This window comes from Octodon degus, unplaced genomic scaffold (assembly GCF_000260255.1).
Source record: "Octodon degus isolate 3935 unplaced genomic scaffold, OctDeg1.0 scaffold00310, whole genome shotgun sequence".
Classification (NCBI taxonomy): Eukaryota; Metazoa; Chordata; class Mammalia; order Rodentia; family Octodontidae; genus Octodon; species Octodon degus.
Window position 1 is genome coordinate 1,038,814 of NW_004524886.1, and position 17,506 is coordinate 1,056,319.

The window sequence follows — 17,506 nt, forward strand, 5'->3', positions numbered from 1 at the left end:
TGCTCCTGAATCAGCTGGGTGGGTCTTGCCTCTAGCCTCTTTGCAGGGAGTTCTGCTGAAGGGTTCTGCGCTGGGCCTGCACTTGGTTGAATCAAAAGGTTTTAGTTTTTAATAAATCACCACAGCATGGGCTCATGGTGGTGTTTGATTTGCACACCCGTGGCCAGTGACACTGTGCGTGTCCTCCTCAGGGAAACAGTGACTTGAAGCCTCTGCCTGCTTCCAGTCAGGCTGCCTTTTTGTCATGGAGCTGCAAGCATTCTTTATGGGCCCTTGCTGCCAGGCAGCTCCAGATGTGGGGCTGGGAAACAGTGCTCCTGCTTGGGGTAGCCTCTCCCCCGCTTCCAGCTGTGCTGATGCCGTGCTAAGTAAGCACTGCCGAGTCAAGAGCTGCAGAGGCTGTGCTGTGTTTTCCTGTGAGTCGAATTCTCAGGAATTGTTCATCTATTATACTTGGGTGTCTGGCCATCTGACAGTAATGTCTGTGAGGACATTTGGTCACCAGCACAACACCTGGGTGTGGTGGCTTGCGGGTCTGTAATCAGAAGTCAGGCTGGGCTCTTGGGTGGGGATACTGACCCCACTGCCCAGTGGGCTGTCTAGGTTGCTCTGGTGTCCCATATGAGGGGCAGGATGTCCCCAGAGTGGAACTTGGCATGCTGTGGCCAAGCAGCAGGTGGCATGGAGAAGCCTAGGCCAGGGTGGACAGTGCTGTGTATACTGACGCCTCACCATCCTGGGCAAGCTTTGCGTCCGTGTCTCCTTGGCTTCCCCTCATCTCTGTGGCTGGTCACAGGTCCAGGCTCTCCAATTGGCCCCTCCACCCTGCCACACACCTCCACCTCAGTTCAGACTCAGCCTCCACCCTCCTGTAGCTTGGATCCCTGGCTCTGAGCCATGGCTCCTGACAGAACGACTGCCCCTCACTACATCCCTCCCTGCCCTTGTCCAGCCACAAGATGCAGTTTGTATCTCCAGTTCCTACAGCAGGACCCCCAGGTGACAGCTTTGGGAGGTGGGGCTGTCAAGAGTGATGAGGTCAGAGGGTACAGTCTTGAGGGAGGGGCAGAGCCCCTCTAAAAGGCACCCAGGATCTGCTGTACCCTGCTGTGTATGGACAGGGAAGGGCATCTGTGACCAGGAAGCCAGGCCTTGACCTGGGACCTCCAGTCCCCAGGACAGGAACTAAGTCTGCTCACATGGCCCTGGTCCAGTGGGGGTGCAGCTAGAAAGACCAGGCTTCCCCTGCCAGCCCCTCACTCTGGGGCAGCACTCCTCGTATAGCCTACAGACACTGCGGAAAGGGGGGGATGGCTTTGCTGTGGCCTGGTAGCCAGGACTTAAAGAGATGGAGCAGGGAGGCCAGGCTGTAGCTGCTAGACTCAGTAGGGGCCAGCTGAGGAGACCCCAAGGCCCTAGGAATGTGGAACCATCCAGAGCCTGCAGGGGAGGCACTGGAACAGGGCCTGGGCCGGCCTGGGCCCTCTGGGGGCTCTGCCTGCATAGGGAGGAGCCTTACAGCTGTCCCTGCATGGTTTCAGGCAGTTGTTACGCTGGCAATGCCTGTGGGATTCCCGTAGAGTGTCTGTGTGTGTGCGTACACGTGTGGCTGTCCAGCAGCAGTGCTCTTGCACTTGGCATGTGCACTTTCGTGTCTTCATGCAACTTTATTGCATGTGTGCGTTCACATGCATGTTCAGGTGGGTCCTGTGTGTATACACATGCCTGCAGTGTGCATGGGCACAGTGTCAGTAATCCTGCACCCCACACATGAGAGCCAGAGCCCCCATTGTTGGCCACACCCTCAGAAGGGCCAGATGAGAACAGATGTGCATGGAAATCTCAGCTGGCAGATTGCAAACTTAGAGTCATCTGGGTACAGTGTCCTTGGTCCCATGGTCTTTCAGTATGATGAAGGCTGAGGCCCTAGCCTGGGGGACCTGCACCTCAGGGCAGCCCTTCCTTTCCAGCGTTGTGTGATGGTTGATGTGAAGTGGACCGTATGCTGTTTGTCTACCACTGGTTAGTGACAGTTGGGTTGTTAGCTTTTGGCCTATTGTGAATTGCATGGCTTTCAAGTGGAGAACCTGCTTCCCTCATCCTTGGGGCTCCGTTTAATGTGCTGAGGCACTTTTGAACTTTCCCAAAGCTGCTGCAGTACAGTTCATGGCCTTCAGCAGAGCACAAGCCTCTGCCTTCCCCACAGCCTGTGGCAGCTGTCTGTCTGTCTGTCATCTGGCCTTCCTGGCACAGGAAAAGGGCCATCTCATTGAGTGGTAAGAGTCCTGTATAGTATCCTGCAAACATATCCCTTATCCAATATAGGATTTGCAAATATAGTCCTCCTTCCATGAATTTGACTGACTGATGCAATTTGACAAACTGCTTTTAACTGTTTGTTTTGAGATGGCCTAGGCTGTTATGTAGCCCCTGCTGGCCTGGAGCTCAAAGCCAACCTTCTGCCTCAGCTTCCTGAGTGCTGGCCATCATGCCTGGCTCTTCTGTGGAGTTTTTTCACTCTCTTGAGTGCACTCCTTGGAGCACAAGTTTTTAACTTTATAAGGAAGGCCTTTAGAAGTAGACAACTTTTTTTTTTTTTTTTTTGGTGGCACCAGGGATTGAACTCAGGACCTTGTGCTTGCCAGGCAAGCTCTTATTTCACTGAGCTATCTCCCCGGCCCCAGTTTTTAACTTTGATTAAGTCCAATGCATCTACTTTTTCTTTGGCAGCTTGACTTTTTGCAACATAGATAAGAAACCACTGCCTAAACCAAGAACACAAATATTTGCTCTCATCCCATTTTCTTTCTTTCTTTTCTTTCTTTCTTTCTTTCTTTCTTTCTTTCTTTCTTTCTTTTTTTTTTTTTTTTTTTTTTTTTGTGGAACCGGGGATTGAACTCAGACCCTTGTGCTTGCCAGGCAAGAGCTTATTCTACTGAGTCATCTCCCCGGCCCCTCATCCCATTTTCTTGCAAGAGTTTTATAGCTTTAAGCCTTTTGACTAGGAATTTGATCTACTCTGAGCTATTTTATATGTTATATGAGGTAGAGGGTCCAACTCTAGATATTCCAGTACCACTTGCTAGAAAGAATATTCTCCCCTCTAGTGAGCTCCTTTTGGTACTCTCGTAAATCCAGGTGAGTTGGACATGGTGGTGCATGCCTGCAATCCCAGCACTAGGAGACTGAGGCAGGAGGATCGCCATGAATTCAAGGCCAACCTGGGCTACAGAGCAGGGACCTGTCTCAAAAAAGAAAGAAAAAAAGAAACAAAACCAAAAATCGGTCGGCTCTGCCTGTAACCGTGTGCTGTCTGTGCCACCGCACTGTCTGCACAGCAAGGCCGTGCTCGCCTCTTCTGTCTCTCTCTTTTTGTGTCTGTCTGCCTATCTCTCTTTCTCTCTTCAAGTGCCCTACCACAGTGCTACATCTCTAGTCCTCCATCCTTTCTTTAAAGTTTTGAGGGGCTGGTCAGATAGGTCAGTGGATTAAAGCACCTACTTAGGCAGGCACAGGGACCAGGGTTCCATCCCCTGGCGTGCCTTGCCAGCCCCACCCCCGGGGTGCACTGAGATGGAGATTGAGATGGTATGGTGGCACACACCTGTAATCCCAGCGCTTGGGAGGCTAAAAACAGGAGGATCACTATAAGTCCAGACTGTGTAGTGAGGCCCTGTAGAAACCCTGTACAAAATAAATGAACAAAAAAAGTTTTGAAACAGGGTTTCACTAACTTGCCCAGGATAGCCTCAAACTTCCCTCTGCCTCAGCCTCCTGAGCAACTGGAATTACAGGTGTGCATCTCAGTTGCCTGGGTGTGGTATGTTTTGAAATCAGAAAGCTGAGGCCTCCAACTTTATTCTTATTTTCAATTTATGTTGGTTCTTTGAGGCCCCTTATAGTTCTGTGCGAATGTTAGGATCAGCTTACCAATGCTGCAGAAGAGCTTAGAACTTTTGGCACTCTGCTGGACATTGTGGGTGATACTGTCGCATTCACGGCATCCAGGGCTCCAACCAGGAATGTGGCACGTCTTGCTATTTCAGTAAGTCTGAGTTTCTTTCGATGGTATTTATAGCTTTCAGTCTACACATCACATGCTTCTTGACAAACTTGTGTCATTTGGTAGAACTGAGAACACATTGTTTTCCCCACTCCCTGGCTGACCATGCATTACCAAGGAATTTACTTCGAATGGGGTGCTCCAAAGCTGGCTGAGTTGTCCACAGGTGTGACAGAATCTCTTCCAGGTGTTTGGGGATTTTCTGTATGGAAGACACTCTCACCTTTCTCACAGTTGGGAGGAACTGTGTTCCTTTCTGGCCCTCGTGAAACACAAGGGCCTCATGGCCTGACAGTGCCAAGGGTGGCCTCCCTTCTGCTCCGGGCCTGGTATCTGGCTTTAGCTATTGGCCTGTCCATGCACAGACTTTAGAGATCTCAGAGTGAAGAAAATATTCCACGGAGAGCTGGTCAGATAGCTCAGTGGACTAAAGCACCTGCTTAGGCAGGCACAGGGACCGGGGTTCCATCCCAGCCATGCCGTGCTGGTCCTACCTCTGGGGCATACTGAGACAGGAGACTGAGACTGGGTGTGGTGGCACACACCTGTAATCTCAGCGCTTGGGAGGCTGAAAACAGGAGTATCACTATGAGTCTGATCTGTGTAGTGAGACCCTGTAGACTCTGTACTAAAATACATTTTTTAAAAAAAGTAAGAAAGAAAAACAAAATATTCTCACAGGTAGAGAAAGTGGGAGAGTTTTGTTATAATACTCTTAATACTTTGACCTTTTATTTTTTGGAGTTCTATGTCAGATCTTCCTTAATTTTTTAGACTGGGTCTCACAATGTTGTCCAGGCTAGTCTGCACCTCTGAGAAGCAACCAACCCTCAGGTCAGTGTGCCCTGAGTACCTGGGACCACAGGTATTTCCCCCTCTTGTGGACTCTGGCTTTAAATGTAGAAGAAGTCAGGGAATTAGAAGTGACTGACTTTCCAAGTCCCAGTCATTACTAGCAGCACCACACCTTGATTCTGGGATTCCCTCCTGCTGGCCAGGGCCAGAGCTGGAGCTCATCTTCCCTGGGTCTATGAAGACAGCACCTCTCACTGTCGCAGGAGCACATGGACTCTTGTGCTCACCAGCAGTGCCTGGCTGGCTGGCAGAGCAGGCGCTGTGCAGAGAGAGGTGCTGCTGAGGGCCGAGGAGTAACTGTGTGCCTGGGCTTCTAGACCAGCTTCTGGGAGGCCCTTTGGTCCCCGCTTCCAAGGGCTTCCTCCCTGCTCCACGTAGGTGTGAGCAAGGGCTGTGGACCCCTGACCTACTGTGGCCCCTGACAGGACTGGAGGAACCAGGGCCTGTGGCAATCTGGCTCAGTCCTCAGGCAGAAGGAAGGCCCACGGCAGGGTGTGGGGAAAGTGTGTGGAGCCACAGGCTGCTGGGGTGGTCCTGGTAGGCTGCCCTACCATCTTTGTGTCAGGAGAGGTGATGGGTGAAGGTCATGGGGCTTCCCATGGGTGTACCAGCCTCCCCAGGGCCAAACAGCACTCTTCCCATGATTGGCTAAACACTTCTGGTCCGGCGCTGAGCACTGTGGGACCCCTGGCACCCTCCTATGTGAAACAGCTGCCTGCTGGAGGAGTGGCCCTACCTAGCCCTCAGAGCCTTAGTCCCAGCCCTGCACTCCTCTCTCCCTGTCCTTACCCCATGCCCTGGCCTCTCATCCCCCTCTGTCCCTAGGGACCTCCCCCAATCTCCTCTGATGCAGCCAGGAACAGGGTCTTGGAGACTTACACCTCAGCAGGGTTGAAACAGAGACCCTGGCTCCTTATACACCTGCCCAGAACTGGGAGGAAAGAGTCCTCCTGGTGCTTCAGAGGCTGCTCAGGCCATTGTGGAGGCTCCGCCTGCCTGGCAGGCCTCCCAGTAATCAATCTGATTGGATTAGGGTCAGGGCAACCCTAATCATGTCAAAGGTCACCCAGGCTTTGTGGCCCAGGCCTCAGGGGTGCCTGACCACCCCTGCTGAGGCAGCCTTCTGGAACAGTTTAACTTCCAGTCAGCCACTGGAAGGAAGGAGTGACAGTCACTGCGTGCATGCATGTGTGCCTGCAGGCATGTAAGCAGGTGCACACATGTGCATGTTCAACTGTGCGCCTATGTATGTGTGGGGCTGTATCAAGTGTCCAATGCATGTGTGTGCATGTGCCTTGGTAGGCCTACATGTGTGCATGTGTGTGTGTGAAGGAAGTGCTCCGTCTTCTGCTTCTAGTCCCTCTTTGTCCCTGGGCTGAGTCTGCCAGCAGGCAGCTCACCTGCCTGAGCAGAACCATCTAAAGAATGTAGAGCCCTGGAGTGTGGGTGTAGCTTGTCTGTTCCCAGCACCCAAGGGTGTCAAGCAACACCCTCTCTTGACCTCAGGCAAGGTGAAGGGCAGGAAGATGAAGGCTTAGCCTTCAACGGAGGCCGGAGTCTGCTGGGCGGGACTGGTGGGCGGTGTCAGGACACCAGCCCTCCCCCTGAACGCTGGGGCCAGTCTTGCCCTTGGCCTCCGCTATCCCCGGACAGCGCCCCCTGCCGTGGGTGAAGGCTGCTTAGGTGGCCTCTGCACCCCCAGAGGGTGAGTGGTTCCTGTGCTCCTGCCTTCTGGACGCCCTCACTCTCTCTGGGGCTCCACTCGGCCCTCACCTGCCTAGCAGCACCTCCTGCCCACGTCCCCTGCCCTGGGTCCAATAGGGGCTGCCCCCCACACCGTGGCCCCCGAGTTGACCTTGCTGTCATGTACATCTTGGCCCTGCTCCTTAGGCCCTAGGGGTGGCAAGGTGGGGACATGTGGGTACCAGGTCCCTAGGATGGCCTGGGTGCCTGGACACCTGCCTTCGCTGCCCTGGGCCTCCCTCCGGTCGGTAAAACCTGTTCCCGGTCCCGCTGGGGCTCACACGGGGAGGTTCAGCTCGCCTGGACCCCCCTTCTGCTGTCGGCTCCAGCCTCACAGCCCCTTGGGGGGTGGTCCTCATTCCACCCTGTGTGTCCCCCTGCCAGGGCGCAGGCGAACAGCGAGGGCAGCTCTGGAGAGAAACGCTGTTCCCAAATCCAGGTTGCGACCCCTGACACCCCCCCATCCGAAAGTGTTGCGGTTCGCGCTGCGTTGGGGTAGGGGCTCCCTGGCTCGGGGAGCCTCTCCGGTATATCATTAACTCTCCACCATGGGAGGGGGACCCCGGCAGACGCCCCGCCGCGTCCGGCTTGGAGCACAATGTCCCTGCGAGGAGGACAAGATTAAGCACAAGGGGAAAGGGAAAATGCTGCTGGCGATTCACACGCCCTTCGGGGTGTTGAATGGAGGCGGCTGAATAGGGATTTCCCCTCGCGCCGACGGCCCGGCGGGCGGCACATACCTCCAGGTTGCTATGACTGGCCGGCCATCGCCTAATCACCGGCCGGGGGGAAATTCATATAAAATATCGCGGGCCATTGTGGGCCTAACGCGGCGTGACAGCGCGGCACAAAGCCGGATTCATCAGCCCAGCGGGCCAGCGAGGCACCCGGCCGTGCGGGCCGCCAGGCGGTGTCAGGGGCCGTGGCCACGCTGGGGCGCGGGCGCATTCCGCTCTCAGGTGGCTCCGGGGCCTTTTGTGCCCTGTGTGATTACCAAATGCCACCGAGACACCCCCTCCAGGCGCCGGCTCCTCCTCAGCCTGCAGAGGGCGGCGGGCAGTAGCGGCCATCCGGTCTGCACCCACCCTCGGGTCCTGGTGTTCTGGAAGCCACGGAGCCCCCACAGAAACAGAAACCCAGAGGACGCAGGTCAGAGCAGCCCAGTTGGCCACACTGCGGGGCTGACGGCTCCTGCCTGCTAAACACCCCGCACCAGGGAGGCTGGGGTGTCTGGTGCGAGGGGAGGGTGAGGGTGAGGGACAGTGCCTTCTGGGTCCCTCCATCACTGGGCCCCTGAGGATAGGCCTGGGCGCAAGCAGTTCCAGCAGGACGATGCCCCCTTGTTTGCCCAGTTCTGGCCCGGAGGACTTAGGAGGGACTGGATCAGGCCAAGGGTCTCCAGAGTTTCTCCACAAGCAGCAGGGGCCCCCGCCCAGCAGAGGTGGTGTGGCAGCTGCACCCTGCTTTTGTGCCCTGCTGAGCCAAAAGTAGTCCATACAGCCCCAGAAAAGGGTTTTTGAGCTCCAGACACCATGCGAAGGGGCCACAGCTCTGCAGGCTCTGGGAACAGACCTGGGGGAGTACAGAGCCTGCAGCCCCTGCAGGTCAGTGCCCTGGGACACCAGGACATGACTGGACAGGCAGAACACACCCCAGATCTGGAAAGCCCCTGCCCTAGGCCCCGGACCAAGGGACCCGCCTTCAGGCAGAGGCCAGCCAGAGACCACTGACCTTGGACTGTGAGCCAGCAGTGCTTGGGAGGGTGCAGCCCAGCCCAGGGAGCCAAGGCTGTTTTAGCTCCATTCTCTGGTCTGGTCCTTTCAGAGGCTGGGTACTGGCAGAGCATGGACTCTGAAGCTAACCCCAGCCTAGGCCATTGGCCTAGGTCCCTGGCCTCAGCGTGTGTGTGTCCCTAGTGCCGTGGCAGCTTCCCTGCAGGGCCAGGAAACAGAGCTCCCACCTGCTCATGGTCCTGCAACCCAGCCAGCAAAGCTCCTCCCAGCCAGCCCTTCTTCCCAGGTCACACCTGTCCCTCAGAAAACCCATGCAAGGTTCCTCAGGGTAAGGTACATGTGTCCCAGGTGCTCTCCCTCCATTCCCAGCAAGCTTTCCCTTGGCCAGACAAGAACTGAGCCTCACAGGGCTTCCTGTTCCCCAAGGCTGAGGCCAGATGCTACTACAGGAGCCAGGAGATCCCACACATGTGCAAGAGGCTGCAGTGACCTCTCAGGATGCTTTTGTCCATCTTCACACTCCCTACTGTGTAGCCTGTCCCAGGTCTGACCCTCTCCTGGTCTTCTGTCAGGGCTGTTGTCTCTTCCATAAAATAAGGATACACGAGGACCCTTTCCCTTGCACCCTAGGATGAGGGCCTCCTACATGAGCTCCGCAGCATCTGCCTTCCCAGTGCACAAGGGTCCCTGCAGCTGGCCTCCTGGTGACCTCCGTGGAAGGGCACCCAGAGGGATAGGCAGAGGCCTGCTGATCCCCTTAGAGAACAATCAGCACCACAAGCCATGGGCCCCACTAGCTTCACAGTGTTATAAGAAGGACAAGGACCTTGGAATGACTGCTGCAAACACTCTTGATCAGGTAGGGACTTGGAAGTAAATCTTTTTTGGTGTTCAGGGGTCCTGTTTTGAAAACGTAGTAGGCATTGTGCATATTTTAGGCTCTCTCAACACAGTGCAAACACATGGCAGCCCTCTTTCAGTCCCCAAATGATCAAAGGGATTTGTTCAGATGCCTCAAAAGTAGTAAGACTCAGGGAGAGAAAGTAAGTGCTATACACATCTCACGGTTCCTGGCACTTGAGCTACAATCGGCCCGCCAGCAGCTCTTCTTGCCCTCTGTAGACAGTCTCCACCCATCCTACTGCCTGCCCACCTACATCCATCCACCATCTGTCCACTCACATGTCCATCCACCAATGCACCTGTCCACCTGCCTATCGCCTATCCATCTGTGTAACACGCATCTGTCATTCATCCAACCAGCCATCTCCCCTTCCCTCATCTGTCTACCCATCCACCCATCCCTCATCATCCATCTGCCTATCCAAATCTGTCCATTCCAGGCCCTCCCCAGAGCTCGAGTTGCCACACCTGACTAGTGCCCTTCTCCTCCCTACACCTCCTTGTCATCCACAAGCTCCCCAAGATAGGTGACTCAGCACACCCCAATGCACAACATCTAAAACCAGCAGGGCTAGTACCTAGAAGTAAGGAGACTTCACCTCATCCATCCTCCTCTTCAAGGTAGGGACTCCCTCCATTGGACAGTGAGTCACCACCAGAAATAGAACTCCTTCACCTTTCAAAAAGCCTTGGCCATTTCCACTCTCATGTTGATGATCAACTCCTGTTCTCAAAACTTTCTTATCCTCATTCTTGAGACTGAGCACCTCACACAGTACTCACTTCATACTCTCAGTCTGCAACTGGTACTGCTTATGTTGACTCTTGGATCATGGATGGATGGATGGATGGATGGACGGATAGAGATATAGGTAGAGGGATGAGTGGTGAGTAGATGATAGATGAATGGCGGGTAATGGACAGATGGATGGTGGGCGATGGGTGCTAAGTGATGGGTAATGGGGGGATAGATGGATAGAACAAAAGATAACTGACACTTTGCATGAACTTAATAATTGTTACATGATACCACAGTAAGTCCCTGGGGGAAATGGCTTCCCAGATGGATGTGCTTTTTTAAAAACAAAAACAAAAACAAGGTCTTACTATACAGTCCAGGCTGGACTTGAAGTCATGGTGATTCTCCTGCCTCAGCCTCCTGGGTGCTGGGATTACAGGCATGAACCACCACACCCAGTGTATTTGCTTCTTTTATATAATATTTTGTCACATGATTCCCTTCTTCCTTCCTTTGCATTCACTACAATGTGGAAAGAGTTTTGAGTTGGAACAGGCTTTTGCTAGCTAGAAAAAGTATGGTGGACATTTTGAGATAGTCTAGTATTTAGACTATAGCACAGGTACTGGTGGCCACATTAAGCCAGGCTTCAGCATATGACTTTCTTTTCTTACCAAATCTAGAGCTCCCCACTTTTGACTTGAAAGCCTCGTTTTCTGCATACTCCCTGGCATATACAAATGGCCAGCTTCACTTTTCTTGTGCTTTGAGGCCATCATTAGATAAAACAAGGATTATTTGAATACAAGTACTATGATATTGCAACTACTGTTCTGATAGCCTAGGGGCACTAGGTGACAAGTTCATGACATCCCAGACAAGCTATATGTCAGAGGGGACAGAGCAAGACAACATGAGATTTTATCGTGCCACTTGGAACAGTGTGCCACTTAAAATATATGAAGTGTTTCTTTCTGGAATATTCTATTTAACATTTTCAGACTGTAGCTGAGCATGGGTATCTGAAGCCTCTGATGAGGGGATGACCATACCACTACGTAAATCTTTGTGTTGGACACACCATGCATTTTTATCCAGCCCCCTGTTGGTGGACACATAGACTTGCAGTCTGGAGCTTTATGGTAGTGGGCTGCTGTACTTGGTTCTGAACCTGGGAATAAGTTTCCCTGGCAGTGGAGACCCATGGCAGGGGCGGGTGTGTGCCCAAGTTCTCCAAGAGGAGGAATCTAGGTTCCCTTCACTGCAGTCAAGACCACTGCTCTGCCCATGCCTCTCTGACCCTGTGTGCCTGCTGTCTCACCCCCAGGGACGAGGTGAGCCTCACTTGGCTTTGGTCTGCATTGCTCCACAATCAGTGGCAGTGAGAATCTTCCTGAGTGCCCACTGACTCTGGTGTAATTTTTTTCATTTGTTTAATTTTTAGTGAAATATAATGGTTGCACCTATTCAGAAAGCATAGTGTATTTCACTTTAGGAATACATTGTATAATAATCAAATTATAGTTTTCGCATATCTCAAACATTTATCATTATTTCTGATGAAACATTCAAATCCTCCCTTTCAGCTATTTTAAAATGTATGACATTATTATTTGCTGCAGCCACCCTACTTCCAGCCCTTATCCAGTGCACCCTGGGGCAGGTGCTACAACTGCAGGTGGCCTACTCCTGCACAGCAGCAGATCACGGGGAAGGCCATGCTGGTTGAGGCAATGGCATGTATGAAGGCAGACTTCTGGGTGCCTGTGGGGAGAGAAGATGTAGTTATCTGTGCTCATCTAGATCTAAAATTCTCCTGGGAGCTCAAGTGCTGAAGGCTTGGACCCTGGTGCAACAGTGTGTGGCTGGCTCGGGGAGGGTCCAGAACAGCATGGACTCATAGAAGGTGCTGGAAATGGTGGGAGGTGCTGCCCAGCTGGACTAGGTCGCTGGGACACTTCTGGAAGCCGATACATCCCTGGCTCCTTTGCGACTCTGCCCAGCTCAGGTGGCCGGTCTGTTCCCTACCATGCTGTTCTGTCTCACCTAAAAGCAATAGAGCCCAGGGACCTCAGGCTGGAACCCCAGGAACCATGATCCAAATAATTCCTTCATACTTTAACTTGATCTTGTTAGATATTCTGTCACAGAGACAGAAAGCTAACATATCAATCAGGAATAATTGCCCTTAGGATGGAAGGGGAAGAGGGAAAAAACAAAATACAAGATAGTTACACACACACACACACAAAAAAAATACTACTAGTTTCTTAGTTCATTGAAAAATGAAGATTTAGAGCCGGCCAAATAGCTCAGCAGATTAAGCACCTGCAAGCAGGCACAGGGGCCGGGGGTTCAATCCCCAGGCCTGCAGTGCCGGCCCCACCCCCAGGGCACACTGAGAAGGCAATTGAGCCTGGGCATGGTGGTGCATGCCTGTAATCCCAGCTCTTGGGAGGCTGTAAACAGGCAGATCACTACAAGCTGGATCTAGTAGTGAGACCTTGAACACCCCGTAGACCCTTCCCTAAAATACAAAAAAACCCAAAAACAAACAAACAAAAAAAAAAACATAGATACACTCAGCAATTTTTTAGGGATCGGGATAGTTCAGTAGAATAGGCTCTTGCCTGGCAAGTGCAAGGGCCTGAGTTCAATCCCCAGTTCTGCCAAAAAAAAAAAAAAAGAGTAAAGAAAATGAATATTTGTGCTCATATCATTTGGACAATTTTTTATGCCCCCATTTTGCACTCTGAGTAACTACTTTAAAAATAACAATACTCAATGTATTAACTATTGCTATTCTCTTATTATTTTGTTATGAAATGTTTTGCTTGCTTCCATAAAATAAAAAATAATTTATTTCCCTTACCTAAGTGCAATTCTGTACAGTTTGGGAACCTCTCCCTACCCACCTTCCTTTCTCCTCTCCCACTTTCTACTTTTTGAGATCAAGCATTTAGGTGCCACAACACGTAGTCTGGTCTCTCTGCCCCTGATTTATTTCACTTAACACAATGTCCTCCAGTTCTACCACACTGTCACAAGTGACACATTTCCACCCTTTTTTAGGGCAGAGCAGTATTGCGCTGTGCATACTACAAAGCTGTTCTAGCCAAGACCGCATGGTACTAGCACAAAAACTCACCAATGGAACCAAATAGAGGTTGCAGCTATAAAGCCACACATCAGCAACCAATTTATTTTCAGCAAAGATCTGGAGAACATATGCTGGGCAAAGGGTAGGTGTTTTCATAAATAGGGCTGGAAGGCTGGGAATCCACATGCAGAAGAATAGCAGCCAACCCTGACCTCTTGCCATATACAAAATCAGCTCCACCTGGACAAAAGACTTCAGTGGAGGACCTGAAACTATGACACAATTAGCAGCAAGCAGAGGCAATGCCACAGGACAAGAATGGGCCAGGATTTTATGGACGAGACTCAAGGCACAGGCAGCAAAGCCTCACGGCTGCTCTCTGAGAAGCTCTCCTCTTTGGTCCTAGTTTGTGAGTGCCCACTGTGCCCCCACACTGCCTGGTAAGCCCCATTTCTTTTCTCCCCACAGCCACCCGGGAATCTGCCTTCGTCCATGCCATTGCCTCAGCCGGTGTGGCCTTTGCTGTGACTCGCTCCTGTGCAGAAGGCTCAGCCGCCATCTGTGGTTGCAGCACCCGCCACCAGGGCACACCGGGTGAGGGCTGGAAGTGGGGCGGCTGCAGCGAGGACATAGAGTTCGGCGGGATGGTGTCCCGAGAGTTTGCAGATGCCCGGGAAAACCGGCCAGATGCCCGGTCAGCTATGAACCGCCACAACAATGAGGCAGGGCGCCAGGTATGTCAAGGGGCCACAGGAGCTTCCTGGGTGGGATGACACATGTGATGGCTAGGCCAGGGCCATCTGGTGCATTCCTCTAACGTGACAAACCATGAGAAGGAGGAAGGTTAAGGCTTGGCCTGCCTGAGTCAGGGAGGGAGATTGTGAGGCAGCTATGGAGCATGATGTGGATTTCTGCTATGAGGGGGTCCACACAGAGAAGGTGACTAGACAACAGGGTAGAGACAGACAGGAAAGACTGGTAGATGGCACGGGATAGATGGATGGGATGGATGGATGGATGGATGTGATGTTATGGATGGATAGATGGATGGATGGATGGATGGATGGATGGATGGATGGATAGATAGATGGATGGATGGATTAGATGAACAAAGGGGAGGGGAAAATGGATTGGATGGATGGATGGATGGATGGATGAATTGGAGGGAGAGATGATGGGTAGGTGGATGGAATGGACAGTTAGTAGGTACACTGCTAGATTGACAAATCCTCATAAAAATATGGAAAAAAGAAGGATTGATCCAACAAAACTTAGAAAGCTTCCACCTTTCTGCCTGGAGAGTAATTTGGCTTTGTCACTTGCATCAGGAAGAATGGAAAGAGAGATAAGAGCTCATTGTGAGATGTGCTTGGAGCTCCTTGGACCAGAGGCACCACTCACCCATGGCAGATAACAAACTCCCAAGCACATGACTGCTCACAGTCTTAGATGGCCCCAAACTGAATCTTTAAGTCAGCGGAGGAGAATCTGAGGTACAATCCAGAAATTTCTAACATCTGGTATCTTGAGAAGTAAGCCTGACCATGGATGTGGAAACAGGAAGACATGTGCAAAGCCTGTTTTGAAAGCCTTTTACAACCAATCGGCAGAACTCCAGTGGCACAGCTGGTTAGTGTGTGACACCTACATAACCCTGTGGACAGGAGCGGCTTCTCCTTTGCATGCAGGTGTCAGAGGGTTTGTTCTCTGCGAAGGTGACTTTGGTCAGGGGAACAACAAGCACATCTGTGATTGAGCTGCCACATCGGAAATGACCTCTCTCCACTTGGATGGTTCAGACCTCCATCTGTCTTCCTGGTCTCCTGAGGCCAGGTGGAAGGGTGGAGGTTCCCCTCTAGGGAATCCAACCAACCCAGAAAGAAAGGCCTTAGATACTTCAGCAGGAAACCACAGTAGAGAAAGACAGTCAGCCTCATGGTCCATGTTGCCAGTGCCTCCATGCACACAGACCTCCAGCAGGATGTCTAGTGCCCAACTGCTTCATAAGCAGATAGACAAGCTCCACGGACAGAAACAGGAAGAGGGAAACACACACACACACACACACACACACACACACCCCTCACAGGAAAGAGTAATGAGGAGAGAAGAGATCATCACAAAACTTCAGTAGGCCGGGGAGATGGCTCAGTAGAATAAGCATTTGCCTGGCAAGTGCAAGGGCCTGAGTTCAGTCCCCAGTTCTGAGAAAAAAAAAAAAAAAAAAAAAAAAATCAGTAGCCCTAAAGGAAGACATTGCATCCATGACATTAGAATAGGAATATTAATTTTAAAGAATAGAGAGGAAAAAATACGAAAGAAGAACAAATACAAAAATCTCAGCAGAAAGATGAAAATCATAGTTTCCCACAAGGTACAAAAAAAGACAGAGATGAAAATTGATGAGGTGAGGACAGAAAATTTGGAATGTGTTCACCAAGAAAGACAAGGATAGACTTAAGGAGGAAATTGATAAAGGAATAAAGCAGGAAATTTTCCCAGAACTGAGGTTCTAGACCACATTGGCCCAGCCAGTAGGTGGACAGCAGAGAGGAAGGAGCCATGAGAAAAAATGTTGTGAAATTCACAGCTGTGCCATGGAGAAGTCCTCCAAGTTTCAAGGACAGTGTTTGCATTTTATGCAAAGGATTAGGAACCAAGCTGCATTAGGCTTTCAGGATGAATAGTGAAACCTGGAAGAACATGAGGTCATACCTCTGAGAATCTGGGACAAATGGTTTTAAACCAACACATATCCAGATGAACTATGAGTTAAATGGCACAATGTAGAAAAAATTTATTTCCAGACACACACATTTCACAAAATTTAGCAGAAGGCTGCTTCCAGCAAATAGATGTGTCCACCAAGGTGAAATTAATAATCTTTCCCATCTTGTAAGATGGCGGGTGAAAAAACTGAGAAGCCAGACACTGAAGAGAAGAAACCCAAAGCCAATAAGGCTGCTGCTAGTGGCACTGGTAAAAAGGGTAAGATGAAGGCAAAAACGTCCAAGAAGGGGCAGCCCCACTGCAGCCGAAATCCTGTCCTGGTTAGCAGAATTGGTAGAAACTTCTGATCTTTTATATATTCCAGAAAGGCTTTGTACAAGAGAAAGTACACAGCTGCTAAATCAAAAGTTGAAAAGAAGAGAAAATTCTTGCTACAAGCACAAAACCAGTCAGTGGTGACAAGAATGGAGGTATCCAGGTGGTGGTTAAGCTTCAAAAAATGCCTAGATACTATCCTACTCAAAATGGGCCCCAAAGCTCTTGAGCCACGGCAAGAAACCCTTCAGTCAGCCAGTGAGGAAACTTCGAGCTAGCGTCGCTCCCGGCACCACCTTGGTCATCCTCACTGGGCGTCACAGAGGCTGGAGAGTGGTCTTCCTGAAGCAGTTGGCCAGTGGCTTGCTACTTGTGACTGGGCCTCTTAGCTTTAATCATGTTCCTCTCCAAAGAACACACCAGAATTTTGTGATTGCCCCCCCCACAAAAACTGGTATCAGCAAAGTGAAAGTCCCCAAACACTCACTGATGCTTACTTCAAGAAGAAGCTGCAGAGATCCAGACACCAGGAGGGTGAGATCTTTGACACCAAGAAAGAGAGATACCAGATTTCAGAGCAGTGCAAGATGGATCAGAAAGTGATGGACTCACAGGCTTTACCAAGAATCAAAGCTATTCCTCAGCTCTGGGGCTACATGTGATCCGTTTTTGTTCTGACAAATGGAATTTATCCTCATAAATTAGTGTTCTAAATTTCTTACTAAGAACCTAATTAAATACCTGATACATTAAAAAAGAAATTAATCAAATCAATATAGTTTGAATATATCAAAGAGAATATTTGGGCAATTAAGTGAAAATTTGGGGTTGAACCAGTGACAGCTACATTAATAACAACAAAGGCCATGTAGGAAAAGAGACATTGTAATATATCACATGGGCTGGACATGGTGGCACATGCCTGTAATCCTAGCACTCAAGAGGCTGAAGCAGGAGGATCATTTTGAGTTCAAGACCAGCCTGGGCTACAAAGTGAGCTCAAGGCCAACCTGAACTATATACTGAGACCCTGTCTAAAAAAAAAAAAAAAAAATCACGTGGTCCTGTACAATCCAACATTTTACCTGGGGCCAGTTTTATCAGCAGTGATTAGTGATCTATCAGAAAGTACACCAATTATATGGTGGGTGAGGTGGAAAAAGAACTGAAGACCCCTCCCTGCTTAGCACAGACAAAGCCTAATGCTCAAAAATGGATCTAGACTACATAGGGAGACCCTGTTTCCAGAAAAAGAAATCCACAAGTGGCAAGAGAAACATGTCATCTGACATAGTATCCCATGGAGGGTCTCCAGAACTCAGCAA

The 17,506-nt window shown here is 50.8% G+C and overlaps 1 protein-coding gene across 1 annotated transcript in view; it reads left to right on the plus strand.

Moving 5' to 3' along the window:
- The window catches only part of Wnt3a (Wnt family member 3A), a 33,841-nt gene that overhangs the window by 14,146 nt on the left and 2,189 nt on the right, over positions 1-17,506 (plus strand). The window contains exon 3 of the mRNA XM_023707764.1: positions 13,605-13,870. Coding sequence (XP_023563532.1) covers positions 13,605-13,870 — 266 coding nt within the window. The remainder of the gene's footprint in view (positions 1-13,604; positions 13,871-17,506) is intronic.